Source organism: Hakea prostrata, chromosome 1 (genome assembly GCF_041222555.1).
Source record: "Hakea prostrata isolate BN-2017 chromosome 1, UWA_Hpros_2, whole genome shotgun sequence".
In the NCBI taxonomy this organism is placed as follows: domain Eukaryota; kingdom Viridiplantae; phylum Streptophyta; class Magnoliopsida; order Proteales; family Proteaceae; genus Hakea; species Hakea prostrata.
Genome location: NC_142600.1, coordinates 58,984,930 through 59,006,670, shown reverse-complemented (window position 1 = coordinate 59,006,670; position 21,741 = coordinate 58,984,930). Strand labels below are relative to the sequence as shown.

The window sequence follows — 21,741 nt, the reverse complement described above, 5'->3', positions numbered from 1 at the left end:
GCAAGTGAAAAATGGGACAATACAATGGAAGAAGATAGGTGCTAGCAGTTACACAAGAGTCGGGCATGCTGGATTTTGTGTATGGAGGAATTACTTTTCTAGATTTTGAAGCTCTGGTGTGACCATGGTTGATCGTATCAACTATATTTGGCTTTCTTTAACTGATTTTAACAAAAATGTTATTATTATTATTTTAATTTAAAGGAGAAGTTCATGCCTATTACTGCTTTGGACATTTGAGTGCCAACTTATCAATATATTACTTTGATCGTACATCTTATTATTATCTTATCATACTATTATTAGCATGAACCCAAAGGACAATGTGATTACATTGTCGTTTATTTAAATAGCCTTATTTATTTAATCAATTAGACATTTAAATCACTAATAAATGATGTCTTAAATTGAGATTTTCATTCCTAGGTCACTAATAATAGAAATATAATTCACATATTTATTATTTAACTAAACAGAATTTAGAACGGCATCTAAAACTGTAATCAACTCACACAACTTGATTGTTCACCTTCCCAAATAAACCATTCTAATTTCCACTAAATAGATTGCATACAATATAATAGTAAATAAAGAATTTAGATTTATGTCACAATAATTTGATAGATTTTTTATTGACAAGCCTCTTCCTCTTTTTTGTTTTTCTAGAAGACTGTAACTGTTTCCCTTTTTGACTTTCATGTCAGTCAAAGGATTTTGTAATTGTCTTTAAAATATGGGTAATTTTCATCTGGATCCCCAAGGTTTGGTCTATGTCATTCTTAATCCAAAAAAACTGAAACTTTGCATCAGCCTCCCTTGTATTATAGAAAAAATCAATATAAGAACAAATTATCACTTCTATGACGAATTTGCCCTTATTTTTTTAATTTAAATCTTTTTATTTTTACATTTTAAAAGGTTAAAGTTTATTAATTTACAAAATCAGACCCTCCTTCATTACTCGATTTCCAAATCTGTTCTAATAATTCTAAATCCTTATTTTTTCAAATCCTAATTGAAAATTAAAAAATGAAAAATTATTGGGTAAAACAAAATCTCCAACTAGGGTTCACATCTCATGAAAAGACCTCTTCCAGCTTCTTTTGTGGCATTCTCTTCCGCTACTGTAATCTTGAATCTTCAACGGAAACCGAAGCAAATTCTGTAAGTCTAATTTTCCGGCATTTTTACTAGACTAGATACCATAGAGGGATTAATCGTTTGATCGATCGGAAATAAAGTTTCACCTTCTCTCCTACAACAAGATCGAAAAAACCTTGTTTAGAATATGAGAATGTGGTTTCAAAGAACTAGGCTAGGGCAAGGTGGGGAAAAGAAAGCTTCTCTGTTTGGAGTGATCGCATGAAATAAGGTAGAGCATCTGTTCTTCTTCTTCTTGCCAATGGTGACTGATAAGCTTCGTAACGAAGCGTAATGGTGGCATCAACCACGCTTTCTGAAAATGTGAGCCAACCAAAGCAGGATTCTCTTTCTGGCAACACGTCATTGAGGCCTTGCAAGACCCGCCTCTCTTTCTTGCAAAGATTCTCGAAGAGGCGAAGTAAAAAGTAGGTATCAGTAGTAAAATTTTGTTTCTAGATTTGTTGGGGGATGGATTTTACCATTATTATTCTTACTAAAACTTAAAAGGAAGCCTTAGCGGCTTTCACTGGATTTCTTTATAACTTAACTTGTGCAACAGGTGGGTTTGAGAGTCAAGAAGACTTCTGATCACCATTGTCCCCCATTCTTCCACGGCCACCAATTGTTCTTCTATAAATTAATATTTTCGTTCGCTGCCCATTCATTTTTCTGACCTTCTCTTCTTCGTGGTTCCATTAATCTGGAAGAGGATCAAGTGGGTAATTCTTTCTGGTTCGATTTGATCTGCAGGAGAGCTCTTCAGGTAACTCTTAAATTGTAAATGAAGGTCTTGCGTCTCCAATAAAATTTCAAATAGGTGGAAGAACTGAAGAGGATTTAGGTTTGAATGAATACCTGAAACGGAGGACTTGTGAAGAGCAAACAACATCAGCAGTAGTAGAAATCGTTAGTACCTTAATTCATCTTTTGGGCTCTCTTCTCTCTCTCTCTGAGCTCAAATCGCAAACACTTCTTGTTCATGAGTTCGAGATTATGTTTCAGCCATTAATTTTCATTTCCTAGTCTTCAACTAGGATTTGGAAAATAAAGATTTAGAATGGTAGAACCAAAGATTTGGGAATCAGACAATGAAGGGTCTGATTTTGTAAATTAATAAACTTTAACCTCTTAAAATATAAAAATAAAAAGATTTAAATTAAAAAAGAATAAGAAAATAATGAGGGCAAATTCGTCATAAAAGTGATAATTTGTCCTTAAATTGATTTTTTATATAGTACAGGGGAGACAAGGGGAGATAGATGCAAAGTCTCAGATATTTTGGACTAAAAATGACATAAACCAAACCTCAAGGACCAAATGAAAATTACCCTTAAAATATTCATAGAGTTTTGCATAAATTCTCCATAAAGTTTGACATGTCCCCTAAAATTCAGGTGAATCCAAATCCAAATTAGACCTTCTCCAACTCCAACGCTTGCCGAGACCTTGGTTTCCGATTGGACAACTCTTGAAATTCCTGAATTTTCTTTCAAATGAGTTAAATCTTATATTGAAAGTTTGCACAATATGTGCATTTTTTTTTAAGCTGAGTTTCATCTGGACTAGTTGAACTTCTCCACTAAGAAGCATAGATCTCTGCCACTCTACCAACCCATACCATTCTATTATTTTTAGCAAAAGGAAAAACAAAAAATTCATGAAATAAGAAACTCGTCTGCAAAATTTGATCGGGAACTCAAAAGACTCCCTGTTGCAGTGGTTGTCTTCAACTTCATCTTTTCTTCGACCTCTTCCGTCATCTGTTTTCCGACTTCTCTGATAATCATCAAATCAGTAAGCTATGTCTTTTAGATTTTTCAATCGAAAATTGAATCATCTGTGTCGATATTTTTAATTTGATTGGTATTTTTTATAATTGGAGAGCTGCATTGTGATTGAGTATTGTTCATTTTTCCAATATTTTTTTTGATGAATTAATTTCATCTTGAAATACGGCCATTTTCTACTTCCCTAACACTTGCAACCCCTAACTTGCACAAGGAATCAACATACATCATCTTCGTCTCCTGTTCCCGATCCTACGAAAACCGCTGACAACGTCTTCATCTGCATCTCAACCTTTCCGGCATGTTGCAGCTAATTCTGCCGCCTAAATCCAAGGTCCTAAGTCCTGACCCATTACCCAAGGGATAGAAAGACAACCCAAAACAGTTCTGTTCACGCATTGATGATTAGTTCCGTTTAGCTGCCTTGATCATCATAGGCATTCGTTTTAAATGTATCTTTAACTTTTCTCCGTTGTTCTTGTTATGCTCCATGATATGTTGCACGCTTATTGTCTTCTGCCGCAACTATTTTGTCAATGTGGTTGAAAATGTTCTTGTGGTCCAAATGGAAAAGAATGTCCATTGAGCATTTAGTGGAGAGTTATGGGGTAACAGGGAATTTCCAAACTGAAATTATAATGGAAAACGATTCTAGCTGAGAAACTCAGGATGTTTGTGTTAGTGCCATTCCTGTAAAGAGGCCATGTTCTACCTTGTTATGTGATGCTGAAGTAGTTGCTTGTTGTTAATGACTAAAATGGTCATTTTATATTCCCGGTTTGAACCGGTGGTTGCACGATCCGACCAGGTGCGCAACCTAACAAGATCCGGCCAGGCGGTTCATGGTAGGACCGACCACACTAATAAGTCCATCCGAATAGTAGTATGAGATGGCCTTATGAAGGTAGACTCCTACCACCCAATAACTGGAGAAGAGAGTTAGGTAAAAGGACTCTTCTAAAGAGTTACTCTCCTATAACAACTCATATCAGGGTTATTCCGAATATAACTCCATCACCATACACTATATAAAGACCTCTAGTAAACACTAAGAGGTAGGTATTCATATTTCGTGTGATCAATTACTTGAATTCTCTATTGAGTAGTTGAGATCATATTATTGGTACTGACTTGTTCGTCGGAGACGTACCTCGACCCCCCAAGGTCGAGCTCGTATCTTGCAGGTTCGTGACAGGGAAGGACGAGCGAGATTCCGTATCAACAATTGGCGCCGTCTGTGGGAAACGCATCAAAAAGTCATGGTGCGATCAAAGGTGAAGGTCGTAAATCAGAAGGAGGTAGAGGATGATGCTTCGAAGGGAATTCCTCTACCTGAAAAATCGGTAGTTCCCGATCAGGTAGAGATTATTACCGACCAGATGGAGAAAAATACCGATCAAGGGGAGAAAAACCCCGAACACCCGAATCATGGAGCATTAGCAAATCAAGTTGAGACACTCTAGAAGGAACAAACAAAGCTTCGGGAGGAATTATCCTCCTTGAATGAACTACTCAGGATGGCCGTGGGTCATATAATTGCCCCAAATGCAGATCCTAAAAATACTCAAAAAGTATTTGAGGGAAACAAGAATAACCACTTGGTCATTCCTGATCGAACGCCTCGACCATCTCTGGAAGACGGACAAAAGTCAAAAGAGAAGGTAGGCGAAAAATCCCGGGCATCTGAGAAAGAAATTCCAAATAAAGATCCTCTGATCAACGAAGATCATGATCAAGGAAGTAGCAACGATCCTCTCAAAGAACCAAAAAACAAGAGAGTTGAGTCCAGACCGAGCAAGCGAGAAGATCGTTTGAGCAAACAAATCAAAGAGTTAGACGAGAAGGTTAACAAGTTAAACGATCCAAAGAAAGAAGAGCTATATGCTTTTCTAAAAGAGGATCCTTTCATCCGAGCTATCTCTGAGGCGGAAATACCAAAAAGCTTTAAATGCCCAACTTTCATACTGTTCGACGGATCACAATGTCCAAAACATCACATCACTCGCTACAGATCGACCATGTCAATCTATAAGAATAATGAGGCAGCCATGTGCCAAAGTTTTGCAGCCTCTTTAACCGGTTCCGCATTGGACTGGTTCTTGGCATTGCCAAGCGGTTCGATTATGAGTTTCGATCAACTAGGACGAGTTTTTGTGCTGCGCTTCCAGGGAGGAGTCGGATTGAAGAAAAGAGAAGATACTTTGTTTGCTATAAAACAAGGTAGAACGGAATCTATCCGAAGTTTCCTTCAAAGATTCAATAATCTTACCATGCAAATTGAAAGCATGGACGAGAAAATTGCCTTTCATGCATTATACCAAGGAATTACTCATGAAGGATTGCTAGAGCGACTGCTCCAAGATATGCCAAAAACATATGCGGAACTGAATGAAAGATGTCATAAACAAGCAGAGATTTCGGAAACCATAGAATCTCGAAAAAGAGAACCAAGGGCCAAAAGAAGAGGCAGTCGAGAAAGGGCTCAACCGACCAGGATGTTAGGGATAAGCTCGACCAAGAAAGGTCGAGCAGAATCTCCAAAAAAGCAAGAGATTAGTAATCTTCCACCACTGAATACAAGAATATCCGAAATCTTGATGCAAATCAAAAATCAAGGACATATGAAGTGGCCGGATAAAATCCAAGCACCGCCAGGAAAACGTGATAAACAAAAGTATTGTGAATATCACAAAGATCACGGCCATTGGACAGACGATTGCAAAAATCTAAAGACGGAGATAGAAAACTTAATCTCTCGAGGACACTTAAAGAAGTATATCCAATTTAAAGAAGATGGCCGACCACAGGACAACCCTATCCCGAAGAGAGAAAGGTCGAGCCACAGGGAAGAAAGAAGAAGTCCGGCCAAACGCCGACCTGAGGCGGATGAAAAACAAAGAAAAAGATCTCCAGTCTATACTGTATTTGGTGGTCCGACAGAAGAATCAAATCGACAAGCAAAAAGAAAAGTACGATATATTGGGAATACTGAAACCCATAAAAACATATCTACTGAGCCAATAATTTTCTCTTCCAAGGATCTACGGGATATCACAATCCCTCATGATGATGCCTTGGTAGTCAAAATTTTCCTAGAAGGAACTGAAATACATAGAGTATTGGTGGATACTGGATCGTCAGCAGACATACTATCTTTAGACGCATTCAAAAAGATGAAGCTAAAAGAAAACATACTCGTCCCATGCGAAACCCAGCTTTATGGTTTCACGGGATCATCAACCCGAGCAGAAGGAACGATCCGGTTAGAGCTACGGATTGGAGAGCACCCACGAGATAGAATCATACAGACTAATTTTATGGTCGTACGAGATTTATCAGCATACAATGCAATCATAGGACGACCAACCCTCTGTGCACTTGAAGCAGTGGTCTCCTCGCTACACATGAAGATGAAATTTCCGACCACTGAGGGAATTGGAGAATGTGTAGCCGACCAGAAAAGTAGCCGGCAAAGTTACAACGACTACATGCGGAAAAAGAAAAGGACGACCTCGACCATGACCATTGAAGTGAGGGACGACCGTGATGAAGAAACTTTGCAAAGAGCTGAACCAGTGGAAAAGCTAGAAAGAACCCACTTCAATCCCGACCAGATGGAGCAAGGTACCATGATCGGTTCCGAACAAGAAGCAGATTTCAAATTAGAGCTCACTGAGTTTCTAAAAAAGAATTCTGATGTTTTCGCTTGGTCGGCTGAAGACATGCCAGGGATCGACAGGGAGGTGGCTGAGCATAAACTCTGTATTGATCCACAGGCAATCCCGGTTGTTCAGAAAATAAGAAACTTCGCCATTGAAAAACATGAAGCCATTCGAACTGAAGTGCAAAAGCTAAAACAATCTGGCTTTATAAAACGCACAGACCACCCGCAATGGCTAGCTAACGTGGTAATGGTCAAAAAAGCAAACGGGAAATGGCGGATGTGTACTGATTACACAGATCTCAACAAAGCCTGCCCAAAGGATCACTATCCACTACCAAGAATCGATCTTCTTATAGATGCAACGACAGGACACGAAATGCTCAGTTTCATGGATGCATATTCAGGATACAATCAGATCCTTATGCATCCTGAGGACGAAAAGCATACGGCATTCATGACTGATAGGGACAGCTATTACTATAAAGTAATGCCTTTCGGTCTAAAAAATGCGGGAGCAACATACCAAAGAGCGGTAAATAAAATTTTCAAACATCAAATTGGTCGAATATGGAGGTGTATGTGGACGACATGCTGGTGAAAAGCATCTCAAAAGAAAATCATCTAATTGACCTGGCAGAAGTATTCAAAGTACTCCGAAAATACAAGATGAAGCTCAATCCTGAAAAGTGTGCTTTCGGGGTATCTTCTGGTAAATTCCTCAGGTTTATGGTATCCCAAAGAGGAATCGAAGCCAATTCTGATAAAATCAGGGCAATTTTGGATATGAAAACACCCAAAACCATTAGAGAAGTCCAATGCCTAACTGGTCGGGTGGCAACACTGAATAGATTTATTTCTAGATCAGGGGAGAAATGCCTGCCATTCTTCAAAATTTTAAAGCAGGTAGTAGGTCAGAAAGGAAACATCTGGAATGATGAATGCCAGGGAGCATTTGAAGACCTAAAAGACAAACTATCCTGACCACCATTGCTCGTTATGTCGACCAGAAAGAAGGAGCTACAACTATATTTAGCCGCTTCGTCGGTAGCGGTTAGTGCAGTCCTTGTGCAAGAAGAGGGTAACATACAACAACCTGTCTACTATGTCAGTCATGTCCTAAATGATGCCGAGACTCGCTACCCAGAAGTGGACAAACAAGCCCTGGCACTGGTTATAGCGGCCAGAAAACTCCGTCCATATTTCCAATCTCATCCCATTACAGTGATGACGAATTTACCACTTAAAAAAAATCCTTCACCGACCAGACCTGGCAGGAAGGATGGTGACATGGGCAGTGGAATTGAGCGAACATCAAATAGAATTCAAACCCCGACCAAGCATCAAAGCTCAATCCCTGCGGAACTTCATTGTTGAAAAACAAGAAACAAGTCAAGAGGAGGACGAGCAAGGGGTAGAATCGATCAAAAGATGGACTCTGTTCGTGGACGGATCGAGCAACTCGCAAGGAAGTGGAGCAGGCCTATTAATGAAGAGTCCTGGGGGATTTGAAATAAAATATGCCCCTTCGCTTCAAATTTAAAGCATCCAACAATGAGGCTGAATATGAAGCTATGTTAGCAGGACTCAGGATGGCAAAAGCTCTAAGCGTTCAACATCTAGAAATCAAAAGTGATTCACAACTGATTGTAAATCAGGTAAAGGGAGTTTATGGAGCCAAAGAAAGAAGGATGGAGAAATACTTGAACCTGGTCAACAACTACAAACAGTAATTTAAAGAGCTAGAAATAACTCAAGTACCAAGGGTTGAAAACGACCAGGCTGATTCATTGTCTCGCTTGGCTACGGAAGGAATGAATGTCCAAGCACCAGTGATCTACCTTGAAGAGCTGGATAGCCCTAGCATAAACAAGGTCGACCACATGTAAATTTCAACCGACCTGGGATGGATGGAGCCGATCATACATTCTCTTGACAACGACCAGCTCCCAGAAGACCAAAAAATTGCTCGGACAATAAGACAAAGAGCAGCCAGGTTCACCATCAGGGACGGACTGTTATACAAAAGATCATTCACTCGACCACTTCTAAGATGTTTGGGACCAGTAGAAGCTACAAATGTGTTAAGAGAAGTTCATGAAGGAACCTGCGGGTCTCATGTAGGATCCCGAACACTCTCTAATACAATTATACGCCAAGGATTCTATTGACCGACCTTAGAAGAAGATGCCAAAGACTTCGTCAAGAAGTGTGACAAGTGCCAGGCACATGCAAAGATCTCCCATATCCCCGCTTCCTTTAACATCAACTCTATCCCCAATACCTTTTGCAAGACGGGGAATAGACCTGGTAGGGAAGTTACCTAAAGGATCGAGAGGAAGAGAATACTTGGTAGTGGCAATAGACTACTTTACAAAGTGGGTAGAAGCTGAACCCCTTGCAACTATCAGTACCGAGTAGATGAAGCGTTTTGTCAAGCATAACATATCGTACAGATATGGAGTTCTAAAAATATTAGTAACCGACCATGGAAAGCAATTCGAAAATGCAGCATTCTCAACATTCTGCAAAGAACAAGGGATCGAGCATAGATTCTCTTCTGTAGCTTATCCCCAAAGTAACGGCCAGGTTGAGGTTACTAATAGAACCATGCTCGATGGGCTCAAGAAGAGGCTCGACCAGCTGAAAGGGAGATGGGTAGACGAACTACCTAGTGTACTGTGGTCGTACCGAACAACTCCAAGGACGACCATAGGAGAATCTCCATTCCGACTAGCATATGGAGCAGAGGCCAGAGTCCCAGTTGAAATCCAAATTGGATCCCTTCGAGAAATAGAATTTGAAGAAGAGGCAAACATCAAAGGAAGGCGAACCAATCTAGATCTGATTGACGAAGTAAGGGACAAAGCCCAGTTCTGCCTTGAAGAATATCAAAGAAGAATAGCGACATATTATAATGCCAAGGTTCGAAATGAACAATACTTGCCAGGCGAACTGGTACTTCGCCGAACAATGCTTCCAGATCCTACCAATCAAGGAAAGTTATCCCCAAATTGGGAAGGACCATACATAGTCATACGACAAGTCGCTCCCGGAGCATATCATTTACAAGATCCGGAAACGAGCAACAGGATCCCTCGATCGTGGAATTCAAACAATCTCAGGAAATACTATCAATAAAAATAGTATCTGAGAAAGTCGTGAACATGACAAAATTTTGAGCATTTTATTCCAGTTTTCCTATTTATTTCAGTATGTAGACAACATGGGAGAATCATAATCCCAAGAAGTCAGATTAGTTTTTATATATAAATAAAGACATTTCGTACAGATTACTACTCAAACAAGATCTGAAAATCTCAGGCAGAAAAAAGACCTGAAAATCTCAGAAAAAGACCAAACCCGAAAAAAGACCTGAAACTCTCAGGCAGAAAAAAGACCTGAAACTCTCAGGCAGAAAAAGACCTGAAAATCCCAGGCAAAAAAGACCTGAAAATCTCAGGCATGAAAGACCTACACTCAATAGGCAATAAAGACCTAATATTTATTAGGCATAAAAACTCCAGAATCATACCAAGTTAACATGCCCGGGAGGAAGGGGTTATGAACGAGCAGATGTTGACGAATAGCTACTTAGTTCTTGACCGAACAAAACCTTACTATACCAAACAACATGGCTTGAGATGATACAAAAGTAAACCTTGTCTACCGAACAAGGGTATTAAACCGACCAAGTAAACTTGATATGAAGGGGGAAATATGCCAAACAAGGTTATCTTACCGAACAAGTATATTTGTGCAAAAAGAGGATATTTCCATAAATAAACAAAAGTTTACATTGGCAAAATAACCTATCTATTACAAGTTCATCATTGTTCAAAAAGTTGTTCCTAAACAACAAACAATAAATTGCCCAAAGCAAAAAGGAAGGCTATTCGGCAATTACATCATCGGTTGGATTGGTGGTCGGCAAGAGGTCGACTGGATCAGTAGTTGTCGAGGGACCGGCTTCATCTTCCTCCTCAGGGGCCGGTTCCCAGTCGGAGTCTAAAAAATCCTGCACGCCCACCCTCTTCGGCAAAGGGAAAGCATCCTTACTAACTGCCCAAGATGGTCGAGGAAGCCTAAGCTCGTCAAAGATATTTGGATCGACATATTTTTGTAACAATCCAAGGTCGATTTCCGGATAACTTTCAATGACTTTAGAAAAAGCGTCCTTCCGACCATACTTGAAGCCCGGGGCTGCAACTTTGGAGACAAATCCAATGCAACCTTTAGTACGTACCCACCTCTGAATCACATCCCGACGTAATTCCTCGGAAAGATTCTCAAAAGAGGCCGGGCAAGCTTGAGCGAGTTGATCGGTCAAATCTTTTATAAACTGATCCTTCTCCTGCTTGAGCTGCGTAAGGGCAACATCTTTGTCTTCCAGAGAAATCTTCAAACTTGCAACCTCACGCTCGAGAACTGAAATGCGCTCTTCGGCAGATAGAGCCCGAGCATCAGTAATAGCTTTCTCATCCTTCAGGGCAGTGTTTTCACCAATTGCACACTCCAACCGACCATTCAAATCTTTGACTTTATCATCAAGATGGTAAATGGTAGATTGATCCCTCCGAGCAGCCTCCAAATTGCCTCCCCAAGCTTGAGATAAGGCACAAACCAACCTACCAAGAAGAAAGGGCAAAAAATGAGGAAGGAGGACTGCACGGGAAAAAACAATCTTATACAGAAACCACATACCTAGTCATTATATCTTGAGTCCGGGTGGGTCCAATTTTTTGAAGAAACTATTGGTTGGTAGGAAGCAGTACTGCCGACAACCATGCCTTAGCAACTTCAGTACCATCAGTAGTATTGTTCAAAACATAAGATCCAGCTTTCAACGGTCCACTGGAAGGAATGTCAGCAGTTTGAGTGCTCGGGGTATCCTCACGAGGAGCAGAAGGGGAGGCACCAGCATCTACTTCAGACCCTGCAGCAGCCTTTTTCTTGTTCGGCCTGGGAGGCCCAACAGGCACATCAGCCGATCTCTTCGGGCTTGATAGCACTTGTTTCTTTTTATCCGACCGAACACGATAAGACTTGGTAGGGATACGGGCTTCAGCCTCTTCCATATCCTCATCAGCTGCCCGGGAACAGGCTGCCTGATTAAGCATCACTGGGAAAAGATAAAAAGTTAACCCCGATCAATACAAGATGGCTACAAAATGAACATCTACAAACTATACCAACAACCAAAGATACTCACCAGGAAGGAATCCCCAATAACGTAGTATATTGGGATATTCCGGACAATGGCCATGAACGGCATACATGTTCTTATCTTCGGAAGGAAGCCGAAGAATCTTCTCCCTAGCACGTTGCTCGGATCCAGATAAAGTAGGGATGTCATTGGAACCTGTAGTCGGTCCACGAACCCAGAAAATGGGAAATGAAGGTTTGGACGGCGGCCGAACAAAGAAATATTTGGGACGCCAACCTTTGGTATTGGAAGGCAGAGTCCCCGTCCCGACAAAGTTACCCTCCCAACCACATTGGGAGAAGGTACGTTTAGAAAGGTAAAACCAACCGTCCTGCTCCTGCCTCTTCGCCATAAAGAAATGGAGGAACAAAGCCAGGGATGGTCGAACTCCTACCCTTTGGCAAAAACCCCAAAAGCAAATGAAATTGCGCCAACTGTTCGGCACAAACATTCCCGGACACATTTTAAAATGTACCATTATGCCTACAAACAGGGGGTGTACAGGAAGACGAAAACCACTCTTCAGAGCATCCTCGTAAAGGGCAAATTCGCCCTTGGGAAGGAGAGTTGGCACGCTCATATATGGTCGGCACGTGTATTCTATGATCTGAAGGAATTTCATACTTTACTCTAAGGTACTCTAGACGTTCCTCTGTCATTTAGGAAGGTATGAAGTCGGGACCAGACGAATAGGGGTCATAGTCAATGTGATCGGGAGTCAACTCCTTGATCTGTTCGAGCTTATACTCCTCAAGGGTCAAACTATCTTTCCACCGTTGTCGCTCAGCCTTGAAATGAGCTCGAGCACTTTGACCGACTATAACAGGACGGGACTCCACTGCCTCCTCACCATCCCTGTTACGATTCTCTCGACCAACAGAGACCTCGGGTACATCTTCGGACCTACCATCATGGCTAAGGTCGGGATCTACAAGGTGCTCGGGAGTTTCAGAACAAGAGGGTCCTTCTTCTAAGTCTCTCCTATGTTTCAAAATGGCAGAACTCCTCTTCACTATTACCATGATTCTTTAAATATAAAGGGAATATGAAGAAAAAAGGAGAAAAGACATAGACAAATAACAGAGAAAAAACAACACAAAGAAGCATATAAGACTGCCAAAAACGAACCATGCTTTCGAAATGCAGAGATAGAAAGAAACAAAAATAAAGCTGATGGAAGACACTTACTTGTTTCAAGCAACGAACGAGGAGATGGAGGAAAGAAGGCTAGAAGCTTTTAACCCAACTCTCGTATCTCAAACAAAGGAAGAGACTTCAAACACAGCTCTCAAACTCCAAACAGTTGCAGAGAAAAAGAAGATGCAGACGAATACACAGAGAAGCAAAAAACAGAGACAAGTAATGAAAAGAAGGAAGGAAGAAGAAGAAATAGTACTTATGAAAATTCATAGATTCTAATCTAACGAATACGATAAGTCATCAGCTATGATAGGAATTTCAAAAGACTAAAAATTCTTATCTGACGGCTAAGGAGAACACTCCGATGGACGGTAGAAGATGAAGAGTCTCTTCATCATAATGACGAACATTTATTGTGAAACGACAGCTATGACACGTGTCACACACGTACAAACTTCGAAGGTCGTGCGTCAATATGTGTGCGTAAAAGACGGCTATGCAGGAGCAGGACGTTACAGATTTCGAGGAAAAATGTGTTGGTCGAGCCGACCATACACCCTCTAAATGAAAAAATATTCCCTTGAGCCGAGCACATAGTTCTCGACCACAATGGACTAGGGGGCTTATGTTAATGACTAAAATGGTCATTCTATATCCCCGGTTTGAACCGGTGGTTGCACGATCCGACCAGGTGCGCAACCTAACAAGATCCGGCCAGGCGGTTCATGGTAGGACCGACCACACTAATAAGTCCATCCGAATAGCAGTATGAGATGGCCTTATGAAGGTAGACTCCTACCACCCAATAACTGGAGAAGAGAGTTAGTTATGTAAAAGGACTCTTCTAAAGAGTTACTCTCCTATAACAACTCATATCAGGGTTATTCCGAATATAACTCCATCACCATACACTATATAAAGACCTCTAGTAAACACTAAGAGGTAGGTATTCATATTTCGTGTGATCAATTACTTGAATTCTCTATTGAGTAGTTGAGATCATATTATTGGTACTGACTTGTTCGTCGGAGACGTACCTCGACCCCCCAAGGTCGAGCTCGTATCTTGCAGGTTCGTGACAGGGAAGGACGAGCGAGATTCCGTATCAACACTTGTCAAAGATTATGGGAGGTGTCTTTCTTCAACGAATTAGTGAGTGGTGCTGCCACCTTTCCATAATCTTTGACAAACCTTCTATAATGTGCTATTAACCCCCAAAATCCTCTTAAGACTCTAGGTTTTGAGGTTGAGGCCACTCAATCATGCTCTAATTTTCTATGAGGTTTGCTGCCATGCTCGCTCCTTTAATATAATATGCCCCACGTACTTCAACTTGGCCACCCCAGATAGACTTTTTTTTTTTTTTTGATTTACTGCTAGGTTATGTTGCGTGAGCAAAACAAAAGTGGAGTGCAAATGGACCAAATGGTCCTCCATGGACCTGCTATACACCAAAATACATAAAAAAACACCAGCATAAATTTCCTCGAGTGATCATGGAATACCTCATTCATAAGTGGTTGAAATGTGGTCGTTGCATTGAGGAGCCCAAAATGCATTACCAAGAACTCATAGAGCCTGTTCGAGTGTGAAAGGTTGTTTTCTTTACATCCTCCTCCGCCAATCGAATATTATGATAGATAGCCTGACTTTAAGTCAAGCTTGATGAACATTGTGGCTCCTCCCAAGTCATCTAGAAGCTCATCAATCGCTAGTGTGGTAAATTTATTGGACATGGTGAGCTTGTTGAGAGCCTGATAGTCCATAGAAAACTGCCATCCCCATCTTTTTCTATACCAACAGAACTGGGCTTGAATAGGGACTCACACTAGGTGGTATCAGTCCCTGGTCAACATCCCTTCCTCCAACTTCTCTACTTCATTCTTCTAAAAGTGTGGGTAACAATATGGCCAAATATTGGGGATGTGCTACCATCCACCAATCCTATGGAGTGGTCATGTGTCTTGTGCGGCAATCTAGTGGGTATGTGAATAGGTGCTCATATTCAGCTAGTAGCCCCACTACAATTGAATCCTCCTGGAAGTCTATCAATTCCATGTCCATGAGTCAAGGTTGTAGTTAGTACCCCTCATTGCTTGCTTATACTGTTTTTCCATAGGCTTCTTATGGTTGTCTCCATCTGAAGTAAGGTGGGTCCCCATGGTGCGTCTTCGCCTCCACGGCCTAGTTGAAAAACTCACGGTTTGAAGTCTCTAGTTACTCCTTGCCTCCCCAAGTGTGGGCAACCATTTGAATCCAAAAATAATGTCAACAGCGCAATGTTGACTAGTAGGAGGTTTTGAACAAAAGTCACCCCTCTGATGGTGATCGGAACATTTTGACATACTCCCTTAACACTGCTGCAAATCACTTGAAGCTCCTTCCCCTAGATGTCAAACTAATTGGTTCCACTAGATTTAGGGCCACAAAGTTGCAGGTGGCAACATAATCGACAAGAATCATCCGCATCTTCACTCCTGGCCTTCCATTTCAGTTTTAGCATCTATGGCGAGTTGAGACCATGGAATAAATTTTTATCGAAACGGTCAAAGTTGTGATCAAAATCACGGCATTTTCGGAAATCGAAACGAAACTTTCAAGATTGACCAAAATTTTGCAGATTTTGACCATTTCGCGGGTTTCGATATAAATTCCATAGGTTTTGATTGAAATTTTGCAAGTTTCGACACTCCAACTTATTTTTCCTTGGTTTTCGTTGATTCCTATCCCATTTTCACATAATTTCCACAACTCCTTTGCTTTCAAACATCTCTTTTGCTCCTCTTTTGCCTCCAAACACGTTTTAAGCCACAACAGCTACAAAGGAAACTCTGGCGGCGATATAACTTGAAGATGAGCCATACCCAACAATTTCAAACTTTCCATTTTTTTCCTTTTGTTTTGTTCATGCCTTAAATGATCTTGTATTGCCTTGAAATTAATATGTGTTTAGTCTAGGACTATGATCTATGGTTGTATGTTGTTAGACTTGTTTTTTTAATTATTTGCTACTATTTTTTTTTTCTGATTTTAAAAACTATTTTTTAAATTGTGTATTTTGAAAAGATACATAAATACATATGTATACATGATATATGGGGTTAAACTTAATTTATGTGAGACACTATCACTTGATCTAATTGGTCATTGTATTTTATTGACTTGTTGTATATGCAAACATTCTATCAAACAATTCATGTATGCTGATGATTCTATGCTTGTATGTAATACAGTTTGTACTTGTCAGAACTAGTAGCATACTTGAATGATAAATTTTCAATTGTTTTTTTTTTTTAACAAAATACTAGTTCCATTGTGTTTATTATGCTTTAAAGGTAGGAGACAAAAAATCAGATGAAATGGAGGTTGTATAAGGCTCAAAACCAAGGGTTTAAATTAAAAAAAAATAAAAATGCCAGGTTTCGGTTTTTGCTTGGGTTAACAAAATTTGCCCCATGGTTGAGACCTCCCAATAAAGTATTGAGGCTCAGCCTTTACCAAAGGTTCCAAGTTAGTGACCCTTTGTCTTCCTCTGCCATCATTGCTAGGTCTGGCTCATTGTTTTGATGTGGTGGAAGTACCCATAACTGTTTGAGAAGGGCATTCTATTTTTTGTTTCCCATTCATTTCCCACTTAGTTCCAAGTCTCCAATGATTATTTTGGCTTTTCTTTAATATAGAAAAGTAAAAATGATGTATTGATCCATTGCATAGAAAGCGTATACATCATCCGATAACATTTAGATTTGAATCTCACACATCCGCCAATTAAGAAGCTCTGATGCAGATCTCTAGGTTATGAATTAAAAAGAAAAAGCAAAATGGCAGTCACCTCAGTTTAGGGGTCCTAGGAGTTGCCTTGGCTGCCAAGGTGCCTGCCTTTTGGACACGTAACAAAGTAATGCACGCCCAGCCCCTAGGATCATGACTGGACACCTAGGCGATGCCTTAACAAATATGGTTGTCAAGTGTAGAAATCACATATTAATAAACTTAGTATAGCTGAATAAGAATGTCGGGATGAAGAGTGGTAAATATAAAAATAAAGAACAAAGACATTCCTGCTAATTTAGGAGAAGCTATGAAAAATGGCAAGTTAAGAGAAATTCTTTTTAGGCTCATTTGCAACAGAGACCTTAGAATGCAATGGGAATGAGTGGTTTGTTTTTAAACTAGAGGAACTGAAAAGAGCGAGGGGGAGGTGTAAAAGCTCAAGGAGAAGTGGTGGAATATTCATGATGTCCTATGATTAGTAACAGGTATCGATAGCAACAGAGTTAAAACTGGATCCATGTTCCAATCCCATAATTGAGATTTGGGAGAATTTGAATTGGGTATGGTCTTGGGCTTGTGGTTCTATCAGTTTTTTGTTTTTGCTTATGATGGATTTCTTTCTTCTTCCTAAAGTTTAATTTTTGTCCTTCAAATATTTCTTTCTTCTCCCTAAAGTTTAATTTTTGTCCTTCAAATTGTCTTCGGAAATGGATGTTTTATATTTGTTAAAGGCATTCTATTTTGCTTCATTCATATCTTTGGAGTTAGTGTCAAAGATGATATTTTTGATCTGCTGCCACCAGATAATTGGATGGAAGGGTTGATGAGCACTGGCACCATTGCACTTGGATCCCACTGTACTTGCCGACAATATATTCTCCCCCCTCCGTACCTGCTTCATTTTGAAAACCAGATTGTTTAGGAACCGCCTTCAGATGAGCACAAAACCCAGGTTGGTCACCTGCATAACTGCTTCAGCTCAACCTTCAGAATCATCTGTACCTGCGCGATTCAAGAACATTCAGCCTTCAAGAGGTTGTACCCTGAACTCTTGCAAGGTTTTTGTTCATATGATGTCTATGTGAATGTTTGAAATCTTTAACTTCTCTCAGAAATGGACCCATAAGTGATTGATGCACATGGGGTGGCACACGGAGTAGCTTGGGATCTCATATTCGGAATGGGATGAAATTTGTCTTGTTGATCCGAAACAAGCCCGCAAGCAAAAATCACTGCCGCACGGTGATCAACATAATTTTTTCGTGTTTCGGGATTGTTTCAAGGGTGTTTTGGGTATTTTTTCTGTTTCCAGTGGTGTTTTTGTAATTTTGCATTTTTGTTTTGTTTTAGGATTTATTCCCAGTACAAGTTCATGTTTGCTGCTTCTTTTGAAAGCAGCTGAATATTGTTGTGCTTGATAGACACTTTTGAGAGATAGAGTTTTTCATTATCAATCCAATCTTCTATTTGGCCTTTATTCTTTTTCATTTGGCACCAATGATGGTCTCCAAATTGTCATTGTAACATATACTAAATCTATTAATGTAAGCCACACTTTTAAGAATAATTGGAATTTGCACTTATTGAGATAGTTGACCAAGTTTGTGCCTATAATTTAGGGTTCCTAATTGAAATCCACATGGCAATTCTTGATTCTTTGTTATGGGCTCTCACTTGATTGTTTACTTTCAGAGGTTCTTGAGATATGGCGGAGTGCGGATGCAGTCTGCTTTGATGTGGATAGTACTGCCTGCCTAGATGAGGGCATCGATGAACTTGCTGAATTCTGTGGGGCTGGAAAGGCTGTTGTAGAATGGACTGCTCGGGCAATGAGTGGTTCTGTTCCTTTTGAAGATGCTCTGGCAGCCAGACTTTCTCTGTTTAACCCTTCTCTGTCCCAACTCCAGGATTTCCTTGAGAAGAAACCTCCTAGGTGTGTTTTCTCTTTCTTTGTCATCATTACATTGTGACTACCTGTTGCTTTATCCATTATTTACATTCTTTGAACTAGATAGATGTGATTATTTATTTGGGCTTGGATTTAAGTTGGCATAGAATATTAAGGAAAAGTCTAGTTACTGTTTTTGTAGTACATTTGGTACTCCATGCTTTTTGGAGTTTTGCATTAGGGACAATATATTTACATTAGGTCCATGACTCTTGAACGCATCATGAATTCCTTTATGTTGTTACAGTTTGCCTTGTTTGACGCGTATCTCAGCAAATTCATAAGTTAGACGCACTTACGATTTGAATATGCATTAATCTTTCTGCTTTCCAAATTTGCAGAATTTCTCCTGGCATAGATGAATTGATCAAGAAATTGAAAGCTAAACTTACAGATGTGTATCTGATTTCTGGAGGCTTTCGTCAGATGATCCAAGTATGCTGCCCAACTTAAGAATAAGTAAATCACTTTAACAGTGCTTTGACACTAGGCTTACTTTTATATGGGTCTGCTGAATTCTATGGGCATTACGGTGGAGCATCTTTCTGTTCCATCTAGATGGAAAGAAAGTGATGTTGTCCCAGTCTCCTAGATTGGTGTGAGGAAGTCAACATCCAGGATCTGGAGTGAACTGACTTGTAGGTCAAATTAATGGTTTTAGGTCAAAACTAAGGTTAGGGCTGGTAAGGCATAGGGTTTGATGGTACGGTTATGTCAAGTAACTGTATGGGAGTTCATCAGGGAAGGCTTAGGGTTTTAATAGGTTGGTGCAGTGAAACTTCTTTCTTTATCATTGCTATGATGGACACAAAGATAGCAAGACAATCCTAGTACCTTTAATGATTTTTCTTTCTTCCTTTGTACTTTCTCCTTCTTCTTCTTCTTTTTTAATTGTTTTTTAAGGGTTTTAAGATGTACATTACTTGGTCATGTCCTACTCTTCAACCCAACAGATAACCCTTGTTTTGGTGTTTTTTTTTTCTTCTTTTTTTTGGGTGGGGGGCTTTCCTACACAACTTTACCCCAGCAATTTTTGCTGAGGTTGCTTCGATACTTGACCTTAGGCTACAATTCACCAACTATTGCGCCAAGGCCCGCCCCTATTTTAATTTTAAGAAAATATATTGTAGTTTTGTAGATCTTGGGAGAAGATAATACACTTAATATTACTAACGAGTACTCTCTTTTTCTTTTTCTTTTTATTGTTTGAAGCCTGTTTCATCACTTCTTGGAATCCCCCCTGAAAACATCTTTGCAAATCAACTACTCTTTGGAAGTTCTGGGGAGTTCCTTGGGTTTGACAGGAATGAAGCTACTTCTAGGAGTGGTGGGAAAGCCATTGCTGTTCAGAATATAAGGAAGGTTTGTGTTAAACCACGTGTAGATGTTTGGTTGTCAAAATTCACGAAATTGGGGATCTGCTGACTTTATGAATTTTTCAGGTTCATGGATACAAGTCACTTGTCATGTTAGGAGATGGTGCAACTGATCTTGAGGTAAGAGAACTCTTACCCATGTGCACACGTGTTTTGTGACTTGTGAGCATTTAACACCAACACCAGGCTTATTGTTAGATCTTGGGGACTCTCCGCTACTTTCCGATCCTCTTCTTGATCAGGTCCCCCCCTCCTCTTTTTGTATCTTTTTGTTCTCTTTAATATATTATTTATTCACCAAAAAAACAATAAAAAAACACCAACACCAGGCACATGCTTCAGCCCATTGACTCAAAACATGCTTTGTCCATTCCTTGGTGACTAATTCTGAAAATAAGGGCAATCTGTAATTTCTAGCTCTTAAATTAAGCCATTATCACGGTGGGGATTGGACATCTATGCAAAAAAAATTTTCTTTTTTTTTGGGGCCGGGGGGGGAACTGATGTTTGCTCGGGCCAGCTTACGTGCACCTTGACTACATCCTCAAGGGGGATAACTTTTTATAGATAATTTAAATATAAGGCAGGACTTCACTATGTCCTTGAGGGGATTTGAACCCTTGACCTCATAGTTATGGGGCATTGGTCTTACCGATTGAGTAATCCCTTGAGGTTATGTTCATGCAAAAGTAATGGAGCACTATTCTGCATGCAAAGTTATTCATGTTCATTGGGCTGATCATGGGTTCATCAGGGGATTGAAAAATATTCGTGGTTAATCTTTGGGTCGACTTTGTGAATCTTGTCCCATCATTTCACTCTACTTTGGATCATTTTTTATTTTGTTTTATTTAGTAATAAAGCTCGCCTATCTACTCATTGTTTTTTCCATGTCCTCTTTGAACTTCTCTATTGTCTTTTCAATGTCTTCAACTCATGCCATATTTCCCTTTTTACAACATGTGAGGTCATAAAACCTTTGCTGGAAACTTTCCATAGGATAATCATGCTTGAATTTTTTTTTTTTGGTTTTAAAGAGCATCCTAGTACTCAAGACTCTTTCTACTGTAGGATCTGGGAGAGGCCAACATATGCAGCCTTGACCAACTGCTTCATAGTAAAGACTGTTTCCCAGTTTTGAACATAACCAATAGGTTGCAATAATGCAATTTAAAACATTGCAGTGCTTGAGATTCTTGTTTTTGTAAATGACTCATGGTACGAATTTGGGGTTATATTTGTAGCAATGTCAGCCTCGTGATGATATGTTGCATACAGTGCAGTTGTACAGGGACTTTTTATCTTCAAAATCACAATATTTTTTTGAATTAATGATTGCTTTGAACCTGACATCATCTTCACTGTATTGCACAGGCTCGTAAGCCAGGTGGTGCTGACTTGTTTATTTGTTATGCTGGAGTTCAACTTCGTGAAGCTGTTGCAGTGAAGGCTGATTGGCTGGTTTTTGACTTCCAAGATCTGATAAACTCATTATAATTGTTACTAAAATATCTTGTTTTTTCTTTTCATTTTTATTCTTGGGACTTGTGCTTATTGTCTATTATTGAAGGCATGCTATCAACCCTGAGGTGGTAAATCTATAGTAAGCTTATTGTATTTCCATCAAGGATGTTTTTTTCTTGGTGATTATTTCTTTCAGTTTTTGTAATTATCTATGTTCTAAGATGTAAAATTAAACTGAAGTG

The 21,741-nt window shown here is 39.8% G+C and overlaps 1 protein-coding gene across 1 annotated transcript; it reads left to right on the top strand.

Annotated features, from left to right (window-relative positions):
- The first annotated feature begins 17,520 nt into the window (after positions 1 to 17,520).
- Positions 17,521 to 21,532, top strand: LOC149029217 (phosphoserine phosphatase, chloroplastic-like). Its single transcript, XM_089150193.1, is given in 7 exon segments — positions 17,521 to 17,612; positions 17,614 to 17,746; positions 18,404 to 18,644; positions 19,001 to 19,094; positions 19,872 to 20,021; positions 20,102 to 20,155; positions 21,410 to 21,532. Coding segments are annotated over 7 exon segments (885 nt in total). The 5' UTR covers positions 17,521 to 17,522.
- The last annotated feature ends 209 nt before the right edge of the window (positions 21,533 to 21,741 follow it).